This window comes from Marmota marmota, unplaced genomic scaffold, assembly GCF_001458135.2.
Source record: "Marmota marmota marmota unplaced genomic scaffold, marMar, whole genome shotgun sequence".
Lineage (NCBI taxonomy): Eukaryota > Metazoa > Chordata > Mammalia > Rodentia > Sciuridae > Marmota > Marmota marmota.
In genome coordinates, this window is record NW_025999990.1 from 141,664 (window position 1) to 167,109 (window position 25,446).

Sequence of the window (25,446 nt, forward strand, 5' to 3'; positions counted from 1 at the left end):
GGGGGGGGGGGGTAGTGTAAAAAAAAAAAGAAAAAAGAATGGGCCTCCTGTGATGTTGAAATTAAAGAAGGGGAACTTGATATTGAGTTCAGCAACAAGAACTCGGGCAGCCAAGGGGAGAATAGATGGCTACAACCATCTCCAAGTCGCTTATTTCAAATAGAGTTTCTAAAGGCAAACTGAAAGAAGAGGGAAAAAATAAAGAATCTGCCTAATATTAGGTTATCACAAAAAAACATAAATTTGGGAAGTCATATATCTGTTCTTCAACAGGTTATTAAGTTTCAAGAAATGAAAAACATGTTACAGGACTGAGGTTGTAGCTCAGCAGTAAAGCACTCACCTAGCATGTGTGAGGCCCTAGGTTTGATCCTCAGCTCCACATAAAAATAAATAAGTAAAATAAAGGTATTATGTCCAACTACAACTAAAAAATAAATGTTTAAAAAAAATGTTACAGACAGAACAATGAAACTTTCAAGAAACAACTCATAAGCTATCAAATTTCCAGGAATTCAGAGGAAGTTGTATAAAAATGATGCCTTAGCCAGGCATGGTGGTGCACACCTGTAATCCCAGCAACTAGGGAGGCTGAAGCAGGAGGACCACAAGTTCAAGGCCAGTCTCAGCAACTTAGCAAAGCCCTAAGCAACTCAGTGAGAGATCCTGTCTAAAAATAAAAAAATCTTAAAAGGGCTAGGGATGTTACTTAGTGGTTCAGTGCCTTGATTTCAATCCCTGGTACCAAAAAAGGAAAAAAAAAAAATGATGCTGTTTTCAAAAGTTAAATTTTAAGTAATACATAAAAAAATCATTCATATTTATTGAGTACTATATGTGATATTCCACTACAAGGACACTGTTTAAATCAAGGTCAACATTATCTCAGGCTGGGGTTGTGGATCAGTGGTAGAACACTTGCCTAGCATGTGTGAAGTACTAGGTTCCATCCTCAGTGCCACACACACACACAAATAACTAGATTAAATTAAAAATAAAAACACTATCTCCTCAAAAATAATTTCCTTCCTTCCTTCTTCCCTTTACTTCCTCCCTCCCTCCCTCCTGCCACCTCTCTCTTGCTATCTTTCTTTCTTTCTTGTGTGGCACCAGGAATTAACCCAGAGGTGCTCTACCACTGAGCTACATACCCGAGTCCTTCCACACCCCCTACTCCCAAGACCAGGTCTCTCTAAAATGCTGCATGCTCACCTCAAACTGCAATCCTCCTGTCTCAGCCTCTAGAGTCATGGGATTACAGGTATGCTAACCATTCCCAGCTTGAAAATAATGCCTTTTTTAAAAAAAAATTTTTTTTAGTTGTAGTTGGACATACTACCTTTATTTTATTTATTTATTTATTTACTTATTTACTTATTTATTTTTATGTGGTGTTGAGGATCGAACTCAGTTTCTCACACATGCTAGGCAACTGCTCTACTGCTGAGCCACAACCCCAGCCCAAAAATAATGCCTTTTTAAGAGTCATTTTCTTCAGTTTGTCATCATCACCATGAGTTACTAAGGCTATCTTTTGCCACATTATCAAAAGCAGATAGAACTAATTAATGTTTCATGACAGTAAGCTCAGGTGAGAGGACAAAGTTCACTGGGACTCTAACATTACTGGCACTGGTCTCCCTTGAGTTGGGATTTTTTTCCTTTTTTTTTTTTTTTGGTCTCTCTCGAAACCTTAAGTAAACAAATACAACAGCCAGTGAAAATAGACACACCCAGAAACTCTGAGTGAAACACTTACTTCATAGTTCACATCAGACTGTCCTATTCCATCTATAGATGGCCTTGTCTGAAACAAAAGATGGCAAAAAAACTCATCCTCACACTTCACCCTTAAAGGGGGAATGAAGGAGGGCTTTCCTGGACACAGTGACCTTCATCCAGGTGGCAAACACATGCCACACTCATCTAGCTTTCCTGTTTTTTGCTTTATTTTTTGCTTTTTGTTTTATTTTGTTTAGGCACCTTCATTAAATAGTTCAGTTACCCATTTGGCAGATATTTTTGGACCAAGGGACTTTCTGGGTTTTCAGTAAAGCTGATAAGATTACTAGTATATACTAAAACTAGAACACCAGTAGGACATGCCTGAAATACCACCTACACCAGAGAACGTCAAGTTCCAGGTCAGACTGGGCAACTTAGCAAGCCCCTGTCTGAAAATAAAATTTTAAAATAGGGTTGGCAGCATGTTATATAAACCCTTTCTAATTTGCAAAGATTTTGTCAAGAATGTTTGCATCTGTATCTATTAGGACTGAACTGGTATATAATTTCTTATACTGCCTTAATCTGGCTATGGGTAACAGTGACTTTCACAGAATGAAGTATAAAGTGTTACCTTCTTTCCACTTTGGAAGAGTTTACGAATAACTGTTAATTTTTAATTAAATAAATGGTATAATTCACCAGTAAAACTAAAAGAAAGAAAAAAAAAAAAAAACAGGACCAGCAGTACAGCTCAGTGGTAGTTCACTTGCCTAGATGTTCAAGGCCTGGGTTCAATCTCCAAACAAAATAAAACAAAAAACAAGTCTTTAATCTCTCTTTGTGGACTGAAGTATTTCATAGATAACTATCAGTATAGAATTAGTCACTGTGGTTTGTCATGCTTCTATTCATGTAGAAAGTTTAAAATCCTCCCAACTGGACTGGAGATGCAGCTCAGTAGTGGGGCACTTGCCTGGCATGTGCGAGGCCCTGGGGTTCCACCCCAGGTGTGGTAGTAGCCAACTGCTAATATTCCAAAACACCCTTGCCAATCTTGACCCAAGACAGCACCCAGGGTGATATTATTTCCTTCAAAATGATAAGCAGAGAAACAAAAAGGGGGTAGGAGGAAGACATTGTTTTTCTTTTGCAAAGATCAAGCTCTTTCTACATGATTTCTTTAGAAGTCACTTCTTTTCAGATACTAGACCTGTTCCTTGAAAATGAAAACTTTTGGGGGGAGACGGGGGAAGTGGGGTACCAGGGATTGAACTCAGGGGTACTCAACCACTGAGCCCATTCCCAAACCAATTTTGTATTTTATTAAAGACAGGGTCTCACTGAGTTGCTTAGTGTCTCAATGTTGCTGAGGCTGGCTTTGAGATCCTATCTTAGCCTGCAGAGCTGCTGGGATTACAAACATGGGCCACTGCACCCAGCTGGAAACCTGATTTTTACCTTCTAGTAAAACAGTTTCCATTTATCCCATCCTTTCACAGTTCTGAGTAAAATGGAAAGCAACAACTTTTGCAATATACACAGACAACAATTCTAAGCACACAGTTTAACCAAATACCCAAAATTTAGAGTCAGAAACCTGGGGGTTAATAAAAGATTCAAAGTTTTGTTTTGTTTTGTTTTTTTCCTTTACACTTACCCATTCTTCCACATTGGGTGGCTGTTCCTCATAAATGTGTTCTTTGTCCCACAAAATATTGGACTTGTCATACCGGTCCATCTTTCTTCGAGTTTTCACAGCAAAGAAAATTATTAAAGCAAAAGCCACAATGATCATGAATCCTAGCACAATGGCAATGGCCTAAAAAGGGATTTGAAGACATTGCAAATTAATTTTTATTGCTTAATTAATTACAATCTGCCCTCTACAAGTTAAAATCCTTATCTACCCTAGGACCTACTAAATAGTTATGGCTTAATGGACACAATGCTGAAGCAAAACTAACCCACACCCACTAGGCTAAGGCTGGTAAAGCATGCACATGCACTACTTGACAAAATCCTCAGAATGTACTTTAACCCATTCAGTCCCAAGCTTTCAATTCAGTGACAGTTTTAACAAAATTGACACAGGTGCATTGAAATAAGTTGGAAATCATAATCTAAAGCTGATACATATTATTACATTAATTAATTAGATTAAAATTAATTACAATTTATATATTAACATTATTATATTATAGTTCTTATGCTTCATATTAATTAATATGATTAATTATATTTATATTTAAATTTTTGTAGGTGTTTCACCTCTGGGACAATGGACAAAATGGCTTAAAGCTAGGTATTCTCATCACCCTAGTTTAGAGCTATAGAAAACTAGTTCTAAAGATTGCCCATGTAGGGAATGGGTTTTTTTTGTTGTTGTTTTTAATTTCTTTTTAGTTGTAGTCGGACACAATACCTTTATTTATTTATTTTTATGTGGTGCTGAGGATCGAACCCAGCACCTCGCACATGCTAGGCAAGCGCTCCACCACTGAGCCCCAGCCCCAGACCCAGGAATGTGTTTTTATAGACAGTTTTGAGGATGGCCAGTAAAAGGAATTACAAATATACTTCTAAAGGGCTGGAAAATGCTAATCTCAAAAGTGCTTACAATCCTGTTCATAACACATGTTTGGCAAATATTTTTACACAGAATGTAAAAAATTTTAGTGCATAGAGGATCTGTATAACCATAAATGATCAAGACATGGATCCTGCCAAGCGCAGTGGCACACGCCTATAATCCCAGCTACTCAAGAAGTTGAGGCAGGAAGATTGAGAGTTCAAAGCTAGCCTCAGCAATTTAGGAAGGCCCTAAGCAACTCAGCGAGACCCTGTCTCAAAATAAAAAAATATAAAGGGCTGGGGATGTGGTTCAGTATTTAAACGCCCCTGGGTTCAATTCCCAGTACCAAAAAAGACATGAATCTAATCAAACCATAAATTTGAGCCTTGAATTAAAGGTTCCTTAGGTCTGACAGATTCCTGTTTTCAGAGTCTCATATACGTAATAGAAAGGGCCTTGTGACAAAAAACTTCCTATTCTGGATGGTTCTTTCTGTATCTGATAACTATATTAAGTGGTGTGCTGGACTGGGAAGTACTTGAGGTTGAGGCAGGTACCAAGTCTCTGTCCTGGATATCTACTAAAGGGTAATAGAGGCTCACCTTTCAGTTACCCATCTGACAGGGACATCCTTTTTCAAAGAATATAGGTTTCAAATAGAGGGATGGGAATGTGGTAAGACAGGAGTACCAATTCCAGAGCTAGGTCTGAATGGCAGCAACAAACATTCAGAAATACTTTATTTGCAGAGAAAACATTCAGTCTTCAAAATAAAGATAGACAGGTACTGGAGAAAGTCTAATCCTAAAAGAATGACTCATTCAGGTAAAAGAATGGGAATTCCTAAGATGGTGTAAGGAGGAAAAAAAAGAAAACAGAAAACAGATGAGTAACATTTCAGATGCTAATGTAATTAGGATGATTCATTGTTACTGAACAGCAGGGTTCTCAACCTCACCTGTAAATTTGATCTAGAGAGACTCTGAAAACTACAAAACACTTTAAAAAAAAAAAAACTGAAGGGAATTTATGTAAACGGGGAGACATTCTATGTTCGTGGACTGGAAGACTTATCATTATAAAGATGACAAAATTCCCAATGATCAATCTACAAATTCAACACAACTCTTCCAAATCCTAGCAGAACTTTTTGCAGAAACTGATAGACTGGTCCTAAAAACTCATATGGTAATATGAGAGGAACCCAGAATCTAGCCAAAACAATCTTAAAAAATAAAGTCTGGTACTCCCACTTCATGATTTCAAAACTTACTATAAAATTAATGATAAAGTAATCAAGGCAGTGTGGTAGTGGCATAAGGATAGACATATAGATGAACCAAATCAACTAAGACTCCAGAAATAAATGTTCACATCTACAAGGTTTGTTTGTTTGTTTTTCAGTGCTAGGGATGGAAGTAAGGGCCTTGTGCCTTCTTGGCAAACTATACCACTGATCTATATCCCCAGATCATAGGATAAATTCTTTTTTTTGACAATTCATGAATAACATTTAATGAAGAAACAGTACTTTCAATAAATACTATGAAAACTGGATAGTTATATGCAAAGAATTTTGAATCCTTTCTTTACATCATTAATTCAAAATGGATCACAGCCCTAATTGTAAGAGTTAATTATACAACTCTGAAAACACAGAAGTTTTTGTGACCTTGAGTTAGGCAAACATTCTCAGGTATAACATCAAAAGCACAAGCAACAGGAAAAAAAAAACTGAATAAATTAAACCTCATTAAAACTGAAAATTTGGGCTTGAGGATGTAGCCTTATGGCAGAGCACTTGCCTAGCATGCACAAGGCCCGGGGTTTAATCCCCAGTACCACAAAACAAAAACAAAAGCTATTATGCAAAAGACACAAAAAAGAAAATGGAAAAAGAATAACAAAATGAGATAATATTTACATGTGGATATAAGAGACACATCCAAATATATAAGAATTTTTAGAAGTCCAATTTGGGCTGGGGATGTAGTTCAGTGGCAAAGTTCTTGTGTAGCATGAGTGAGGTCCAGGGTTCAACTTCAAAAAAAGTCAAATTTAAAAATGAGTAAAGAGGGGCTGGAGATGGGGCTCAAGCGGTAGAGCGCTCGCCTGGCATGCATGCGGCCCAGGTTCGATCCTCAGCACCACATACAAAGATGTTGTGTCCGCCAAGAACTAAAAAATAAATAAATATTAAAAAAAAAAATAAAAAATAAAAATGAGTAAAGATTCTGAATAGGGCTGGGGATGTGGCTCAAGCGGTAGCACGCTCGCCTGGCATGCGTGCGGCCCGGGTTCGATCCTCAGCACCACATACAAACAAAGATGTTGTGTCCGCCGAAAACTAAAACATAAAAATATTAAAAATTCTCTCTCTCTCTCTCTCTCTCCTCTCTCACTCTTTCTTTAAAAAAAAAAAAAAAAAAAGATTCTGAATAGCCATTTCTCCAAGGATCATAAAGAAATGGCCAATAGGTACATGAAAAGATACTCAACAACTTAGCTATCAATGAAATACAAATGAAAACCACAAGGACACCTATTAGTACGGGCTAGAATCAGACAGATTGACAATAACAAGGGTTGGTAAGAAAATGGAGAAATCTGAACCCTTACACCTTTCTGGTGTGAATATAAAATGATGCAACCTCATTGGAAAAATCTGGTAGTTCCTCAATAGGTTAAACAGAATCACCATGTGACTTACTAATTCTACCCTTAGATTTACATCCAACCCAAGAGATATTCAAACACGGGTCACACCAAAACTTGAACACCAACATTCAAAACATTATTTGTAACAGCCAGTAAGAAAAAAGCCTGAATGATTATCAACAAAGGATAAACAGAATGTGACATGTACATATACTGGATTACAATAAAAATGTAAGACTCATATATGCTAAAAACAAGGCAAACTTTTAAGACATCATGCTAAGTGAAAGAAGCCAATCACAAAAGACCACATATTGTGAGAATATATTAAATACACAGAAAATAGACAAATTAGAATTAGTGGTGGACCAGAAGGGTTAGAAAAATGAAGACTAACTGCTATTGGGTACTAGGGACTTTTTTTATTTATTTATTTTTTAGTTATAAGTGGACACAATATTTTATTTTTATGTGGTGCTGAGGATCAATCCCAGTGCCTCAAGCATGCTATGCAAGTGCTCTACAACACAACCCCAGGAACTCTTTTTGAGATAGTGAAATTATTCTAAAATTGACTGTGGCAATAGTTGTACAATCCTCTGAATAGACTACAAATCAGTGAACTGTTCTTCAAATGGGTAGAGTTATACAGTATCTTAATTATATATTAATAATGACACCCAGTGTTTCCACCACATTCTGATATAATTAGAAGAAGAGCCTTGGCATCAATTGTTTTGGTGGCAGGGAAGGGCAGGTTACTGGGGATTGAACTCAGGGTCGCTTTACCACTGAGTTACATCCCCAATCCTTTTCGTTTTTCATTTTGAGACAAGGTCTTGCTAAGCTGCTGAGGGTCTCACTAAGTTGCTATGGCTGGCCTCCAATTTGTGATCCTCCTGCCTCAGTCTCCAAAGTTGCTGGGATTACAGGCATGCACTACCACATATGACCAAAGCCAATATTTTTAAAACATTTCCAGAGTGACTCTATTACATATTTCAAGTTGAAACCCTTTGACCCAAGTGGATAGGGACAAACAAAACATTATTCATACCTCCTGGGGATCCACCACACAGTAGTGATACAAATACTGATCCACATAGACTCCAGAAACTGCAGGTGTATAGAACTGGTTGCAGAGGGCATATATTTGTGAACTATATAAAGATCCAGAAGCCTGGGCAGTTGGGTTGACTCCCATTATATAGACAATTGTGGCAATAAACACCAGGATACCTAGGATAGCACTCACTATTATCACAGTCAAGTAATATCCTCTTGTTCTGGATATTTCAGATCTTATAACACTGGTAACAAATATTGCCAATGAGGCAATGAAACAAAAGGCAGCCATGGCCAACAGGAAGCCCTTTGCCGCTCTTGGATCCGTATAGCCTCCTCCATAGCCATAACCGTAGCCATAACCATAGCCATAGCTGCCTCCATAGCCACCAAAGCTACTTCCTCCATAAGGGTAGCCAAAACCACCTCCTAGTAAGCCAGTTCCATAGCCTCTGTCCCAGGCAAGTGTGGAGGCAACACAGGCAAATATAGCAATACACATCACAATAATGAGCATAGACAGAATACGAATCACTCCTGGAGGAGATGTCCATTTGTAGAAGTGAAGAATTTCATCTTCTGGGTAAAAAGAATATGCAGGCTGAGAGAGCATTGGCCGAACATGCATTTCTCCACCATATATGTCATTGCTTGGTGCATAATGATTCGGTTTGCTGAAATACATATGAAAAGAACTTTATGTTAGCACTTTTTAGTGTAAGCACAAAGAATATACAAAGCACTTGGAATAATTTAAACAAACCATTGGTAAATGAAACTATTATTATGGCCCACTGAATCAGCTGAAAAGGATTGTTAAATTTTTTCCAGTTGTAGTTGAACACAATATCTTTATTTATTTATTTTGATGTGGTGCTGAGGATCGAACCTAGTGCTTCATACATGCTATGCAAGCACTCTGAGCTACAACCGCAGGCCCAATTAAAAGATTCTTGGTTCTAGCTTGAGTTACTAATTCTGCAGTTCTGAGATAAAACAAGTTTCCAGCTGATACAGATGTTACCAGCCTTAGAAACATACCTGGGGAATGACTACTCTGTATATACTACAGAGCAGAGGATCTCAAAATTTGCTCCATCTTAGGATCACCTAGAAAATGTAAAACTCTCAGATGATGGGCAGGGGATGTAACATAATCATTTTGTTCTCATTCTCATATACTAGAGCACTTGCCTAGCAAGTTCAAGGCACTGAGTTCAATACCCAGCACTGCAGGAGGAAAAAAAAATCTCAGATGGTACATACCATAAATTGTAATTCCTAGGGTTGAGACCCAGACACTTTTAGAACAATGATATCAACCTTTTTGCCTGTGTGGCACAGGACAGGTGCGATCGAACATAACAACTACACTGGCCTATTCTGGGTAGTTCCTGGCAGCCTCATTCTCCTAGTTAAGAAAACAGATTCAGGGGCTGGGAATGTGGCTCAAGCGGTAGCACGCTCGCCTGGCATGTGTGCGGCCTGGGTTCGATCCTCAGCACCACATACAAACAAAGATGTTGTGTCTGCCAAAAAATAAAATAAATATTAAAAAATTCTCTCTCTCTCTCCCCCCTCCCTCTCTCTCTAAAAAAAAAAAAGAAACAAAGAAAAAAGAAAACACATTCATTCTTTCATTCTTTCATTCAGTTAACAACTGTTTACTGGAGCTGTCAGGCTGACTTGTGCTGGGCACTGTTCCGGGCAATGGAGTCAAAAAACTGAACAGGATACTCTCATTCCACAGTTCATTGTGTCAAGAGAGTAAGACATTGAGCATACATAATTCACCCTATGTATCTGTTTATCTGGTGTTCGCTAGTAAGAGTAAGGGTTTCCCCAAGTTCTGTGAGTCACTCAAGTAAATTAATCAAACCCAAGGAGGAGGTTGTGGGAACCCCAGTTGATAGCAGGTCAGTCAGACCATAGGCCATTAAGTGTGCCTAAGACACATCAGAAGTGGGAGGCAGTATACTAGGACTGTATCCTCAATCTGTAATCTATGCTATCTCCAGGTAGATAGGTTCAGAGCTGAATTGGAGAACACCCAGCTGGTGCCTACAGCTGATGCTAGTGAGGAAAAATCCCCACACATTTTGATGACCAGATGTCATACAGGCATTCTCTAATGATTGTGTTGTAAGAGTACAAGAGAAATGTGTTTTTTCCTGTTATCAGAATTAAAGCTACAACTACTTTTAAAAAGAAATTCCTATCCACGTTTGATGTCAAATTTAAAATATAATCCACTGATAAATCCCCAAATGACCAAGGACCCAAGAACCCTCAAATTGACTTGTTTTATATAAAGGCAAGAATCATTTTTAAAGTTCACAATATGGAAAACATTATGCTAAGTGAGGAAGCCAGTTACAAGAGGTCACTTATCATATGATTCCATTTATATGAAATATCCAGAGTAGACAAATACAGAGACAAAAAGTAGGTGGTGGTTGCATAGGACTGGTGTACGGGAAGTGTGAGCTAACAGGAAGGTTTGGAAGATGATAAAATGTTCTAAAATTAATTGTGGTGATTGTTGTTTAAGTTTATGAATATACTAAAAACCAGTGAGCTGTCTATTCTAAATTGACAAATTCTATGGTGCATGAGTTATATCTCAATAAATCTGTTATTTTTAAAAATTGCAATATGTTCCCAATAGCCATTTAAATAGTTGTTAATATTGAAGTTTCATATCATGTGTAAAAAACAAAAAGGAATAAATATGCACACAAATATCAACCTAGACAATCCTGAGGCAAACATTAGAAATGGGTGTTAGGAGCCAAGTGTGGTGATACACATCTGTAATTGCAGCTACTGAGAAGGCTAAAGCAGGAGGATCACAAGTTTGAGGCCATCAAGGGCAACTTAGCAAAACTCTTTTCTCAAAATTTAAAAATTCAGTGATAGAGCACCCCTGGGTTCAATCCCCAGCACCCAAAAAAAAAAAGAAAGAAAGAAAGAAAAAGAAAAAGAATTGAGGAGGAAGAAAAAAATGGGTGACAGTAGTTGCTTCTGGAGAGAAAAGCTGTCATGCTAGAACTTAAAAGAGAAATATACTTTTCACTCGGTGTTCCTGGTACAGTTTATTTATTTATTTATTTATTTTTAGTTATAGGTAGACACAATATCTTTATTTTTTTTTAATGTGGTGCTGAGGATTGAACCCAGTGCCTCAAGTATGTGTGGCAAACGCTCTCCCTCTGAGCCACAATCCCAGCCCTATAGTTTAATACAAGTGCACATATTGTTTAATTTTTAAGAACATTTAATATCCACGTGTCATGCATTCCCAGTAATCCCAGTGACTCAGAAGGCTGAGGGAGGAGCATCATAAATTCAAAGCTAGCCTCAGCAACTTAGCAAGGCCCTAAGCAACTTACTGAGACCTTGTCTCAAAATGAAAAATAAAAAGGGCTGGGGATGTGGCTCAGCAGTTAAGTACCCCTGGATTCAATCCCCTGTATCAAAAAAAAAAGAACATTTAATAGATCAAAGTTTCAACATACACATTTTTTTTTTCACATGTGTCAGACCTTACTAAAACGAAAAATCTAAAAAATGATTTACTTACAATTCATCAGGTCTATAAGGAGGCGGACTTTCAAAAGGCCTGGATGACATGACTGATGTCACTGGTCACCTGCTTTAGGATGAGCAATTCCCTGTAGCTCCCAAGATCAGCCAATCTAAACAATGACAATAGGGCAATGTCATTACTATTGAGGTTAGTTTTCCTGCATCATGAAGAAAACCTGACTCCAACCCCAAGCAACCATTCATGCTACACTGCCACTTTTACACTATGTAATCACTGAGTATAAGAACTATTTGCCCTGTATTCCTCATAGCATTATGCTCTGCACATCCAAAGGACACAAGCATCCTTAAATCCCAAGTTCTATTACAGTAATGAAAATTTCATAAATTAGCCTTTTATAGCATAAGTGAAAATATTTTTAAAGTAGTCACCTCAAAGAACAAGGAACTGTAAAGAAAATTTCTCAAAAGTAAATTATTTCATATTACTTTTGAAAGCTTATTAAAACAAATGCATATGAAAGGACACATAGTCTAGCACATACTAGCCCCTCAGTGTAAACTAAAGCATAATCTAATTGATTAAAAAGTTTGCCTTTAGCTGGGTGTGGCAGTGCAGGCCTGTAATCTCAGCCATTCAAAAGCGTGAGGCCAGCCTGATCAATTTATCAAGACCCCATCTTGTTGGGTGTAGTGGTGCATGCCTATAATCCCAGCAACTCAGGTTAAGGCAAGAGAATCTCAAGTTCAAGATCAGCCTTAGCAATTTAGCAAGGCCCTAAGCAACTTAGCTAGACCCTGTCTCAAAATATAAAAAACAAAATTAAATAAAATGGGCTGCGCATGTGGCTCAGTGATAGAGCACCCCTGGATTCAGCCCCCAGTACCATTAAAAAAAAAAAGGTCTTTTTCTAAGAAAAAAGCAGAAAGATTGTTCTAAAACTCCTCAGAGCACAAATCCCTAAACATCTGCAAGGAATTTCATTCAATCAACACATATTTATTAAGTGCCTAAATATACAGAGAAGACTGTGAAAGTTAAGTTTGGGACACCGTTCTCCTTAAGTCACACACACAAAATAGTCATCACTTCAGGAATTATTCAAGGCTGAAATACATGATAAGATACAGTACAGGTATAAATATAAAATACTTAAAGATCCAGAAGATGGGATCCTGGAAAGAAGGAAGGACACCAAGCCTGGGTAGATACTGACATGACTGTGGATGGTTTTGTAGAAGAGAAGAAACCAGGTGGGGACATATTAGCATGATTAACCTCTTAAAATAAGGCTATGGTGAAAAAAAGGAGTCAAAGTCTGATAGGAGTTTGTCACCTCATTCAAGTAGGAAATAGGGAGCCCATTCAAGATTCTCTGCAGAGGAGATATGAATAAGTTAGAACAAAGAGGCCAGAGTTAAAAAGAGCACCTGGACCAGCTATAGCAAACCCAGGAAAGGTAACGAAGGACTTAGGAGCTAAGAGAGGAAGAAAACAAACATATCACATAAGTAGCAATGTGCCAGGCACTCTACATAAATTTCTCATTTCACCCTTAAAACAACCCTGACTAGCCACTTCACATATAGATGCAGAAAAGGTCAGAAAGAGATGTGAAGTAATTATGCTAAAGTCCAGAGGAAGGCAGTGAGTCATTTAGATGTGAGTTGAACCCACAAGATCTCATGAGCTTTCCACTACCACAGCATTTAAAAATGAGTTCCATTTGTGATATGCTAACTTTTGGGTGGTGTAGACAATTGGTAGTATGTCCATGAGGCAGTAAGACTAGATATCTTCTGCCTAGGTCCCAGGTGAATCCATGGGCACTAAGAGCTGTCCTGGAAAGACTAGCTACTCTTACCTCAATGTGATGAGGTAAACACACAATCCCCAAACCCAAAAAGCTTGAGGTTTCTTTTAGAAAATCCAGTGCTGGAAACCCCAGAAGGTATTCAGCACATTAGCTATAGCACTTCATGCCTCTCAGGTATAAGCAGTAAGTTATATTCCTTAATATAGCAGCAATAAATTATTTCCAGGAGGCAGGACACGGTGACTCAGACCTGTAATCCCAGTGATTTTGGGAGGCTGAGGCAGGAGGATTGCAAGTTCAAAGCCAGCCTCAGCAACTTAATGAGGCCCTAAGAAACTTAGTGAGATCCTGTCTCTAAATAAAACATTTTAAAAAGGACAGGGAGGACTGACGATATAGCTCTGTGCTTACACATCCCTGGGTTCAATCCCAGGTTCAAAAAAAAAAAAAAAAAAGTTATTTCCAGGGGACACCAGTAATTATGGAATAGGGAATTCTGAGATCCACCAGAAGGTAAATTCCATGAGCAGGAATTTTTGCCTATTTCACTGATTAAAACATGACTAACACATTCATACAAATATTTGTTGAATGTTTAATGAGTCAGATTGGACCATGGACATTTTTACCTGCAAAGCTTCTTGTGCTTTCAAGATTGAAAATAATAAGTATCAGATCAAATGAACTTTCTAAGGCATTATCCTCAAATGACACTTGAGCAAGATCTATACTCTGAGTATATTAAAGTGTAATATTTTTTCCTTTTCAAATAAAGTATGTGCAATTGTACATGACTTTATTGGGAAGAACAAATCAATTCAAACTCTTTAAGCACTGTTCTTTAGAATCCATAACAATAGCAGGGTATGGTGCTGCACACCTATAATCTCAGCAATTTGGGAAGATGAGGCAGGAGGATCACAATTTAAAACCCAGGGGTGTTTAACCACAGAGCCATATCCTGGATTTAATTCCCAATATCAAAAACAAAAAACAACTCCACTTTCCTGAAGTACAACATATAGAAAAATATACAAACCATATGTAACACCCAAATAAATTTCTTCATATTCTAATGGTGAACATACACATATAATTGAGTATTAGGCCAAAATATTATGGTGCTATGAAAGGTAAAAGTCCAGATTTTCTTCCCAATTAATGTTCAGAAAAAGGACCTTATTAAAAAAACTGAATTTAAACATTAAATATGGTAGCCTATTTTAGAAGCTGAATGTAAAATAGTAAATATTGACCTTAGATGAATCTTATCCCTTCTATACCTACAATTCAGTCATTCAAGACTATCCCCCAAATTCCAGGCTCAGTGGTAGGTAGATTTTGAAAATTCTAAATTAATTCAGATTAAGCTGAAGTTGTCAGAAATTCAAACAAATTTTCTTTTCAAACTGCTATTTCCTGGATTCAGAGTTTAGTTGTCATGTCTCCTCTAATAACAGAGATTTTAGGTTGTGAAACAAATAATTTTAGAAAGCTCATTAAGAACAAGTCATGCCACACCTTTGTTTCTTTTTTGGAAGTTACCAGACTAGTAGATGAAGGAAACTCAGAGAGAGAAAGAATCCTGGGAAACTTGAATACATGCTTGTGTATTGGGCAGATTCCCAAGGGGCTAAATAATAGCATCTACTTAGTACAAAAGAATGGGCCATTTATGCTTACCTGGAGGGAGGTCTATAGTGGTGACCACAGACAAGGTCAGCCAGACAAGCTTATTCAGATTTGCAGTTGATCAAACACTGAACAGGAATAACTAACCCACTGATTAGGACCCATCAACATTGAGCAACATCTCCATAAAGTCAGAGTTGTAGCAAACTTAGTAGTTTTAACAGCCCCTATTTACTGGTTCACAACCTGAAACAAGTTCCTTATCTTCTTTGAGCTTCAGGGACCTACCTCCTCTGTCAAAGTGGGTCATAATCCTGACCATTGGGCTAGGATAAGATAAGGTATTAAAGAAAAGGAGCAAATGCATTCATAGTAAGGCAGTTATTCTTCAGGTGAGAAACTTAAGGGTTTAGGCAGTAGGTATTTGGAGGCATGAATACTAATACAAAAAGGGAAATTCAGGGCTGGGGTTATAGTTCAATGGCAGAGTGCTTGCTAACATGTGCAGGGTTTGATTCCCAATGCCACCAAAAACAGTGTTGGGAGTGTAGCTCAGTGATACAGTGCTTGTCTAGGACACGTAAGGTCCTGAGTTCCATCCCCAGCATCAAAAACAAAGCAAACTCAATTCAAAAAAATCAAGACTACAATACAGGATAAAGGGGACCTGGCTTAACAGATGTTCATTTGAAAAGTGCATTTCCTTAGTGAACACTACAACAAAAGTTACAAAATTATCCTGAACTCTAGGAGCACTCACAGAAATAATGCTCAGATCTAGGAATGCTACAGTTATTAAATAGAACAAACAAAATTTGAAATCCGTTCAAGTTGTAAACTAGGTAACTCTCCAGGAGGGTAACTAAGATTGTTAAGAATCTTTTAAAAATATATAATTTTAAAAAATAAAACATGTCTGATTGGCAATGATTAGAAAAACAGGAAATGTTTGGCCTGGAGAACTTGACATTAGAAGAATCACTCTGGCAGCCCTGAAATATCTTAAGAGCTGTCTTTGTAGTTCTAGAAATGGTTAAAAACAAAAACAAGCCAAAACCACAGGGGCAGATTTCTTTTCAATGTTAGGAAGTCTCTCCTTCACCCTGACTCTATCCCTCTTCCAAGAATAACAAATAATGATTTACATTCATGCCACGTATGCAAAACATGTTATTTTGTGTTATTTTTTGGAGACTAAACTGGGTTGAGGGGGGGGTGTCTCTTACAAGGCAAGTCTGCAACTGTGGTTTACAGAAACAGCTAAAGGAGAAGAAGCCCAGCCTAGCAACACTAGGTATGTATTGAGTGAAGGAAAAAATAAAACAAGTGAAAAGGCCACTGGACTTGCCCACTTGCCCACTGATCACCTCTACTAATGTGTCTAGATTGTGAAAGAGACAAAATGAGAAAGCTATTTTAGAGGCAGGGGCAAAAAAGCAAGCCAAGAGGGCTGAGGCTGTGGCTCAGTGGTAGAGCACTTGCCTTACATGTGTGAGGCACTGGATTCCATTCTCAGCACCACATATAAATAAATGAATAAAATAAAGGTCCATCGATGTCTAAAAAAAAAGTTCAAAAATTAATTAAAGGTATTATGTCCATCTAAAACTAAAAAAAAAAGCAAGAGAAGAGCTGGGTGCAGTGGTGCACCTGTAATCCCAAACTACTCAGGAGGATGAATCACAAGTTTAAGGCCAAGTTGGGCAATTTTTTGAGACCCTGTCTCAAAACAAAAATTTAAAAAATGGCTGGGGATGTAGTTTAGTGATAAAGTGAGCCACTTGCGGGGGAGGAAAATAGTCTCAAAATGCTATGCCCTCAAATTATTCTTTTAAAGAAAACTATCTAAAGATCAGGGTAATGGGTTCAATTCTCAGCATCGCATATAAATAAATAAAAAAGTTTAAATTGGGCAGGGCACACACTGGTAATCCCAGTGACTTAGGAGGCTAAGCCAGTCTCAACAATTTAGCAAAAGCCTCAGCAACTCAGGGAGACCCTGTGTCTGGGGTTAGGAGGGAGGAACTGGGAAAGAACTGTAGCTCAGTGGTAAAATACCTCTGAGTTCAATTCTCAGTACAAAAAAAAAAAGTTTAAATTGTACCTGATGTTAAATGATTCTATCTGGATTATAGGACATCATTAACACATTGTCTTTTAAAAAATGTGAAATCTGGGCTGGGGATGTGGCTCAAGTAGTGCGCTCACCTAGCATGTGTGAGGCACTGGGTTCGATCTTTGGCATCACGTAAAAATAAAATATTGTGTCCACCTAAAACTAAAAATAAATATTTTTTAAAAAATGTGAAATCTGGCTGATTTTGAAATAGCCTAGCTTTGTGTCAGAATTGCATTTTTAATAAGGTTTCCAAGGTGATTCTTTAAAAAAACCCACATATTTTAAGACTCTGCCTAGAATGAAGGAGTCAATCTGAGGAGGGCATTGATCTTGCAAGTTCCTGTCTAGACAGCTCTCATATTCAAGTCTCAGTTCAAATGTAACCTCAGAAATGCTGTCCAGGTCACTCACTCCATCACACCAAACTTGCTTTATATTCAGCCCAAATTTCCCCCCACACCTAAAACCATTATTCATTCTCTCCCTCCCTGTCTCTGTCTGCCTCTTTCTCTCTACTGCCACCATCTCCACCTCCCTGGAAGACAAGGTGAGACAGATATGCGTCTCACAAATGCTTGTGAGACGCATATCTGTCTTGACCATCACTTATCCCTGATCTCTAGGACTAATTTCTAGCACAAAGAAGTGCTCAGTCAAAATTTGATTAATAAAATCTATAGTCCAGAAATTTCAACCCACCAATGAATGCCTTGAAATTCTTCCTTCATAAATCTAATAACCTAATAAATACATTTTATCAAATTCAGGTCAGTTAAAGTAGTTAAGTGCTTACTTTCTGAGCAAAGAAAGGGGGTAAAAGGACACAGAACAGGATGGGTACCACCTGGGAGCAAAGCAGAATCCCAGTACCCATTCCAACCTATTAATCAGAATATGTACTTCAGTAAAATCCCTAAGTGATTGGCACCACCGTCAATGGTAGAAGTACTAATCCAAGTAGCTTGGCAGGCTGAGGCAGTAGGATCAAGAGTTCAAAGCCAGGGCTGGGGATGTGGCTCAAGCGGTAGCGTGCTCGCCTGGCACGCGTGCGGCCCAGGTTCGATCCTCAGCACCACATACAAACAAGGATGTTGTGTCCGCCGAAAACTAAAAAAATAAATATTAAAAAATTCTCTCTCTCTCTCTTAAAAAGTTCAAAGCCAGCCACAGTAATTTAGGAAGGCCCTAAACAACTTAGTGAAACCCTGTCTCAAAATAAAAAATTAGTTTTTTTGCTGCCTGACTGCTGCCATCATGGGTAGTATGTAGGCTCCAGGATGCTCCCAGCATGCATGCATGCTGTTCCAGTCAGCTCTGCCCTTTCACCCCAGCATCCCCACCTGATTGAAATTGCCATCTAATGATGTGAAGGAGCAGATTTACAAACTGTCCAAGAAGGGTCTGACTCCCCCATAAATCGACGAGATATTGAGGGACTCACAAACATGGTGTTACACAAGTACGTTTTGTGACTGGCAATAAAATCTTTGAGAATCATTAAATCCAAAGGACTTGCTCCTGATGTTCCTGAGGATCTCTACCATGTAATTAAGAAAGCAGTTGCTGTTCAAAAGCATCTTGAGAGGAATAGAAAGAATAAGGATGCTAAATTCCACCTGATTCTGATAGAGCCAAATTCACGAATTGGCTCGATATTATAAGACCAAGCAGGTTCTTCCCCTAAATTGGAAATATGAGTCATCCACAGCATCTGCCCTGATAGAATAAATGTGTATATGTACTCAAGCAATAAAAGTATTAAAACAATAAATAAATAGAGCTGGGATGTGGTTCAGTGGTTAAGTACCAAAAAAAAAAAAAAAAAGTAGTAGTATTAGTAACAGCTGGAAGCCCAGAGTCTGAAACAAAGTTACAACAAAAACCTGCATAGTTTTTTTTTACTCTAATACTTCCATTAACAGTAATTTCCCCAGAGGTTGGGGAGGCTGAGACAAAAAGATTGAGAGTTCAAAGCCAGCCTCAGCAAAAGTGAGGCACTGTCTCTAAATAAAATACAAAATAGGGCTGGTGGTGTGGCTCAGTGGTTGAGTTCAATCCCCTTACCCAAAAAACAAACAAAAAACAGTTATTTGGAAGGAAATAATGTTCTAAATATTCTAATCAAGTAAGCCTTAAAGTGCAACTGGAAAAAGATATCCCTCTGGGAGGTCCCTGGAAAGGTCAAAGATATCCTTTATATGGTTAAAAACAACTCTTCCCTCCCTGGACCTCTTGCTGGGAATCTAACCCAAGGCTCATGTATGCTGGGGAAAACACTCTACCACTGAGCTATACACCCAGCCCTAAAAGTAATATTTTATCCTACTAAAATGCAGTAATTACAACATTATCTTTATAAGTATAAGAAATTTACCTTTACATGAAACAGGATGCAGAAAACTTAAACCAGGCCATAGGGATGGACTAGTCAACAGTAGTCAATTCTAAAAATACCTTCCCTGATTAGCTGAAGCAGTTTTCAAAGCAGCCCATCTGTAACATGTTTCCTCTACAAAAGTTTACCTCCTTTAAAATGCAGTTCTAATGGGATCTGCCTTTAGTACAGACTCACAAAGAGGCACTACCTCTTCCCTAATTAGCCCGAAACCTACCTTAAGGTAAAGAACCCACGTCACCTACCATGCTATCCTCTCCTTCGCCTAACAAAAGAAACACCTAATTAAGTAAATGCGAAACACCCGCCCCCCCCCAAAAAAAGCGCCACTTTCTTGAAGAAAAACCTATTCGTGTGGCTCCACTATTTAAATGCCTATTTTAAAACATCAGAGGGAGAAAATAAAGATTCCTAAGTACCACACGAAGGAACTATTGTTTTACACTTGGAGAAATGTAGTTTGAGAAACCTACTTCTGTCTAGAAAAAAAAACTAGCTTTCAACTTCAGCAGGATTACAAGCAGTCCTTACTGGAAGTATTTCTCTTTTCCAGGGATCCCAATAATACACCTGTTGTGCGTGAGGGCCACACATTAACCTGCCTGGAAGGTTGCCTTCTCCCGGCCCTAGATAATTCCCCAGGTGGGCAGTGCGCCCAGTGGGTCCTGGGCTGGCCTGCGGATCCCGCGGCTTCTCCTCGGGTTCAGGGACTCAGGGTTTTGCGCCCAGAGTCAAGATGTAGAGGCCATTTTGGCCCCCCTACCCACTTGCTCTCAGCATACTTCCTCCAACGAAGACAACATGTCACTGGCCGAGCGCGGTGCTGGCCCCGCCTAAGGAGGTCTCGAAAGTCCGCGGCCGGCTTCGGGTCCCCGCGACCGTGCGCCTTGCGGAACTCAGGAGCTGCCGGCCCAGCGAGTGCTCGTCCAGCAGGTACTGCCCCGGGGCAGATCTGCCCACCTGGCAGCAGCCTTTTGGTCACTGGTGAGAATCTGAAGCTCGAGTAGCTTCCCTCGAAGTCCAGCCTCACTCGAAATTAACTCCCCGCCCCACCCCCCGGCTTAAATCGACACGGGTTCACCCAACTCCCACTAAGTGGATTCAAACAGCCGGAGTGACCCACACCTTGACTCCAGGAATATTTCAGAGTAAACCCAGCCACCCGCTCTCCCCGGGATACCCCAAGGGATGGAGTGGGGCGGAAATATTGTAAGGTCCCAGGGATCTAAGCCCTCAGGGTCATCAAGTGGCCCACTCACTCCCGCTCCCGGGCTTAGGACCTCGAGGAGCAGGGCGCCGAGCGCCTCTGAGGACCTCACAGAACTGCAGCACCCAGAGCAGAGCGCAGCATTCTCGTAGTTCGCGAATCTCCCGTCTCCATAAAAGCGGAAAGTTGCTTGGGCACTGGTAGCTTCAAGACTTTCAGGCGAATAAGACTGACCTGCCGCTCCAAGTCGCCCCTTGTCCGGGGAAACAGTCTCCCAAGTTCCGTGGCGCCGCTTTCTTTGCCGACCCGAGCCTCTCAGATTCCCGCGAGCCCCAGCCCAAGGCGAAACCACCACCGAAACCAGCGCCAAGCGTCCTCCCCAGATCCTCCTCTACCAGCCCAAGGCACCGAGACTCCCTCGCGGGGACCCTCGGCAGTACCGCGAGCCCCTGGCGCCACACCCAACTCTCACCCACTCACCGCAGCCAGGCCCGACCCACATCGGGCCGCAGGAGCCGAGAAGCGCTCACCTGGCGGGAACACCAGACTCCAAGTGGGCAGCCAGCAGGCAGCCAGAGACCGAGCGGGGGACTCAGCCTTCCTCCTCCTTCCCCTCACCCAAGTCGTCCGGCCCCGGGGCATGCGCACCTACGCCAGGCGGGTGTGCCGGAGGCCCGCACCCCTGAGCCCGCGAGTCCCACCTGCTGCGTCCTTGGCCAGCTAGCTCCACAGCGCTCAAGTCGGCTTTCCCCGGACTCCAGCTCCTCCGCCGGAGGAAGGAGGGAGTGGGAGGTGGACGCTATGGAGAAGGTGTGGTGTGGCCGGCCTCCTCCCTCCTTGACCCATTCACCTGAAACTCGGATGGGAGGGGGAAGGGAGCGGTGGAGGAGGAGGCGGGAGGGCCAGGCCGGTCTCCGCACACCCTTGCAGCACGCGGAGTTAAAGGAACAGCGTCGAGTTTTAGTCCGAAGGAGTGGGGGCGGAGAAGGGGTTCCAGGCAAGGAGTAGTCCTGGCACACTTGGGGGCGTTCTCTGAGCTCCGCCTGCTGCTGATAGACGGTGGAGTGTTTGTCGGGGAGACGGGGTGTAAGGTCTGGAGGCGACTGTTTTCCTACTGAAAGAGGGTCCTAGGGTGCCTTTGACCAGAAAGGCAAGTCCTCGAACTTAACTGCTCCCAAAATCTAATTAAACGTTAGTTGGAAAACAGTAGACAAATGCATCGCTCCAGCGAAAGAACGAATTTTTCTCGAAAACTTTGCATTAATTTAGGACCGATTCTTGAACCTGTGAATTTAAAAAAGGAACATTACTCAGAGTGGTTGAAATGAAGGTGAATTACTTCATATATTGGTGTCAGTCAATCCTCAATTAAACAGGAACAAAGGGCATATGGCATTTTACATATCACCAGGTCAAGAGCCTCTTCCCCACCCCCGCCCCGAATATAATTGTGGTGTGACTGAAGGTCTAAAGGGGATTTAAACTATTGCAATATTTTTTGGCTGAAATAATAATAAAATCTTAGTTCTGTTTGATAAGTTCTTTTTCTTAGTCATAATCTATACTTAACGATGTAGACTTTAACATATATATGTATGCTGTATTTTTCTTAAAATTGTGCTCCCGTCTATAGTAATTTTAGTTCTTGCAATTTATCTGCATTGATTACTAGAATTTCAATTTCTTAAATCCTCCTTCTTTTTGTCTTCCAATCTGGAATGTCAGCATTGCTAATAAATTTCTTTCCAGTCCCACCCACTTCTCTGTCTTTAAGTGGTTAAAACTGTGACTCTCCCATACATTAGCTCTTAAGGCTTAAGGCACAATTCAATACTTCAGGAAGTAAGAGCATTATATAAATACAAAATATTTTAACAGCCTACATAGATAACTAATCTAATTGGTTTCTTTTTTTCACAAAGTCATTGCTACAATTACTTCAATATTACTGTGTAGTGTTTTGAATGATGCAGCTTAAATTGATATTAACCCTGGGGAAGTCAGGTTAATCCTCTTAATATTTGTTGTCAGATTATTGAAATCTCCAAACATTCCAACTTGGTTTATAATTAAACTAGGGAACATTTCCTAATATTCTCAGATTGGTAAGCACATGTCTATTGTTTTATAATGTTTTTGTTGTTATAGTACTGGGGATTGAACTTGCGAGTTCTTGGCAAGTACTCTACTACTAGCTGTGTCCCCAACCTTTTATTTATTTATTTTTTTGTAATTTGAGACAGGGTCTCCCTGAATTGTTAGGGCTTTGCTAAATTGCCAAGGCTAGCCTCAAACTTGCCATCCTCCTGCCTGAAACTTCCCAGTCACTGGAATTACAGGGGTGTACCACCATGCCTGGCAGTTTTTTCACTTTCAAAGAAATATAGGGGCTGGGGCTATAGCTCAGTGGCAGAGCACTTGCTTTACACATGTGAGGCACTGGTTGGATCCTCAGCGCCACATAAAAATAAGCAAAATAAAGGCATGCTGTCAATCTACAACTACAAAAAAAGTTAAAAAAAAAAAAAAAGAAAGAAAGAAAGAAAAATACAGGTGCTAGAGTGTAGCAGAGTGGTAGTGTTGTTTAGTATGGGTTCAACCCCTAGCCACGTGTGTGTGTGTGTGTTTGTGTGTGTGTGTGTGTGTGTGTGTGTGTGTATATATATATATATATANTTTTTACATACCAAAAACTTCACCCTTTTAAAGTTTACAGCATCTGGATGTGGTGGCGCACTCCTATAATCTCAGTAACTAGGAAAACTGAGGCAGGAAGATTGAAAATTCAAGGCCAGCTTCAGTAATTTAGTAAGACCCTTTCTCAAAATAACTAATGAAAAGGGCTGGGGATATGGCTCAGTGGTAAAGTGTCTCTGGGTTCAACTCCCAGGAATGAGAGAGAGATAAAGAGCTACATACAGGGCTGGGGATGTGGCTCAAGCGGTAGCGCGCTCGCCTGGCATGCTTTCGGCCCAGGTTCTATCCTCAGCACCACATACAAACAAAGATGTTGTGTCCGCAGAAAACTAAAAAAAATAAAATAAATATTAAAAAAAAAATTCTCTCTCTCTCTCTCTCTCTCTCTCTCTAAAAAAAAAAAGAGCTACATACAATTCAGTGGCTTTTATATATTCACAAGATTTTATATCCCATCACTACCATGCTCTAGTTACAGAACAGTCTCATCACTAAAAAAAAAGAAAGAAACCAATACCCAATAGTAGCCACTCCCCATTTCCTCATCTTCCCCATCAGCTCCTGTCAACCACTAGTACACTTTCAGTCTCTATTGATTTGCCTATTCTGGATATGTTATATGCATGGGTAATATAATATAAGACCTTTGTGTCTGGCCACTTTCACTTAGCATATGGTTCTCCAGTTTCATCCATGATGTAGCACACATCAATGCTTTACTCCTTTTATAACTGAATGACATTCCATTCATGGATATAGCACTTTTTTAATTCATTCATCAGTTGATAGCAATGGGAGTTGTTTCTCTTTGGGGCTGTTATGAACATTCATATACAAGTTTTAAGTGGACCTGTTTTTAGTTTTTAAACTCAACTTTTTATCATTTTAATAGAGTAACAAGCATGCCAGATTAATTTTCTTATTACCACACTAAACCTAAGTTCAAAGACACATGGTACTGGGGGGAAGGTTAGTTCTTACATTTACTTGACTTTCTAAATCATTCATTCAATAACTTACTTTCTTCCTTTTTTTCTTCTTCATTTTGTGGTACTGGAATTTTAACCCAGTGGATTAATCACCTGGTGTTCCATCAGTGAGTTACATCCCCAGCTCTTTTTTATTTTGAGACAGGGTCTTACCACGTTGCCACAACTGACCTCAAATTTGTGATCCTCCTGGGCTGGGGCTGTAGCTCAGTGTCAGAGGGCTTGCCTGACACATGTGAGGCACTGGGTTCAATCCTTACCGCCACATAAAAATAAATAAAGGCATGTTTTAAAAAAAAAATGTGATCCTTTTACTCAGTTTCCCTAGTCACTGGGATTACAGCTGTGTGCCACTGTGCCTAACTGTCTTCCTTTCTTTTTCAGTACTGGGAACCCGGTACTAAAACCCAGGGCCCTGCACATGGTAAGGACATGTTTTACCACTAGCTGTACCACCAGCTAAATATTTTCTAAGTGCTTACTTTCTGCATAGTAGTGAACAAAAAACAAAAACCCTTAGTAGTGAACAAAAAACAAAAACCCTTATTTTAATGAAACTTACTTTCTAATTACTGCTGAATTCATGCATATGGAATAATAGGATTTAAGTTGAACGATATAAAATTTGCAAAGGTTGATCTTTTTATTTTAAAAAGACAACTTTATATGGCAACTAAATTTTTTTAAGGGTAATTCTGTTTGGTTTTTCCATTTATACTAACTGAAATAATATTTTATAATTTTATAAAAAGGGCATGAGTTGAAGGCTGGGGATGTAGCTCAGTGGTAAAGCACTTGCCTTGCATATGTGAGGCACTGGGTTCGATCCTCAGCACCACATAAAAATAAAATAAATAAAGATATTGTGTGTTCATCTACAACTAAAAAATATATATTTTTTAAAAAGGGCATGAGTTGTATAAGACTTCTAATGTCTATTTTTCCATTTTATGAATGTTACTGAACAAATTGGTACTATGCCTTCAGCATAGCCCCGCTAACACTATAACACATGATT

General features: G+C 39.6%; 1 protein-coding gene across 6 annotated transcripts in view; it reads right to left on the bottom strand.

The window, feature by feature from the left end:
• The window catches only part of Ocln (occludin), a 50,284-nt gene extending 28,702 nt beyond the window's left edge, over positions 1–21,582 (bottom strand). The window contains exons 1-4 of one of the 6 annotated variants that reach the window (XM_015482263.2): positions 21,444–21,582; positions 11,607–11,721; positions 8,016–8,697; positions 3,386–3,547 (exon numbers count right to left, since the gene is read on the bottom strand). In XM_015482263.2, the coding sequence (XP_015337749.1) occupies positions 3,386–3,547; positions 8,016–8,697; positions 11,607–11,656 (894 nt within the window). In that variant the 5' untranslated portion in view covers positions 11,657–11,721; positions 21,444–21,582. Of the gene's footprint in view, positions 1–3,385; positions 3,548–8,015; positions 8,698–11,606; positions 11,722–20,302; positions 20,546–20,976; positions 21,112–21,222 lie in introns of those variants that run through there. The other 5 variants (XM_015482264.2, XM_015482262.2, XM_015482261.2 and 2 more) reach the window with 5 other exon arrangements.
• Positions 21,583–25,446: the final 3,864 nt, after the last annotated feature.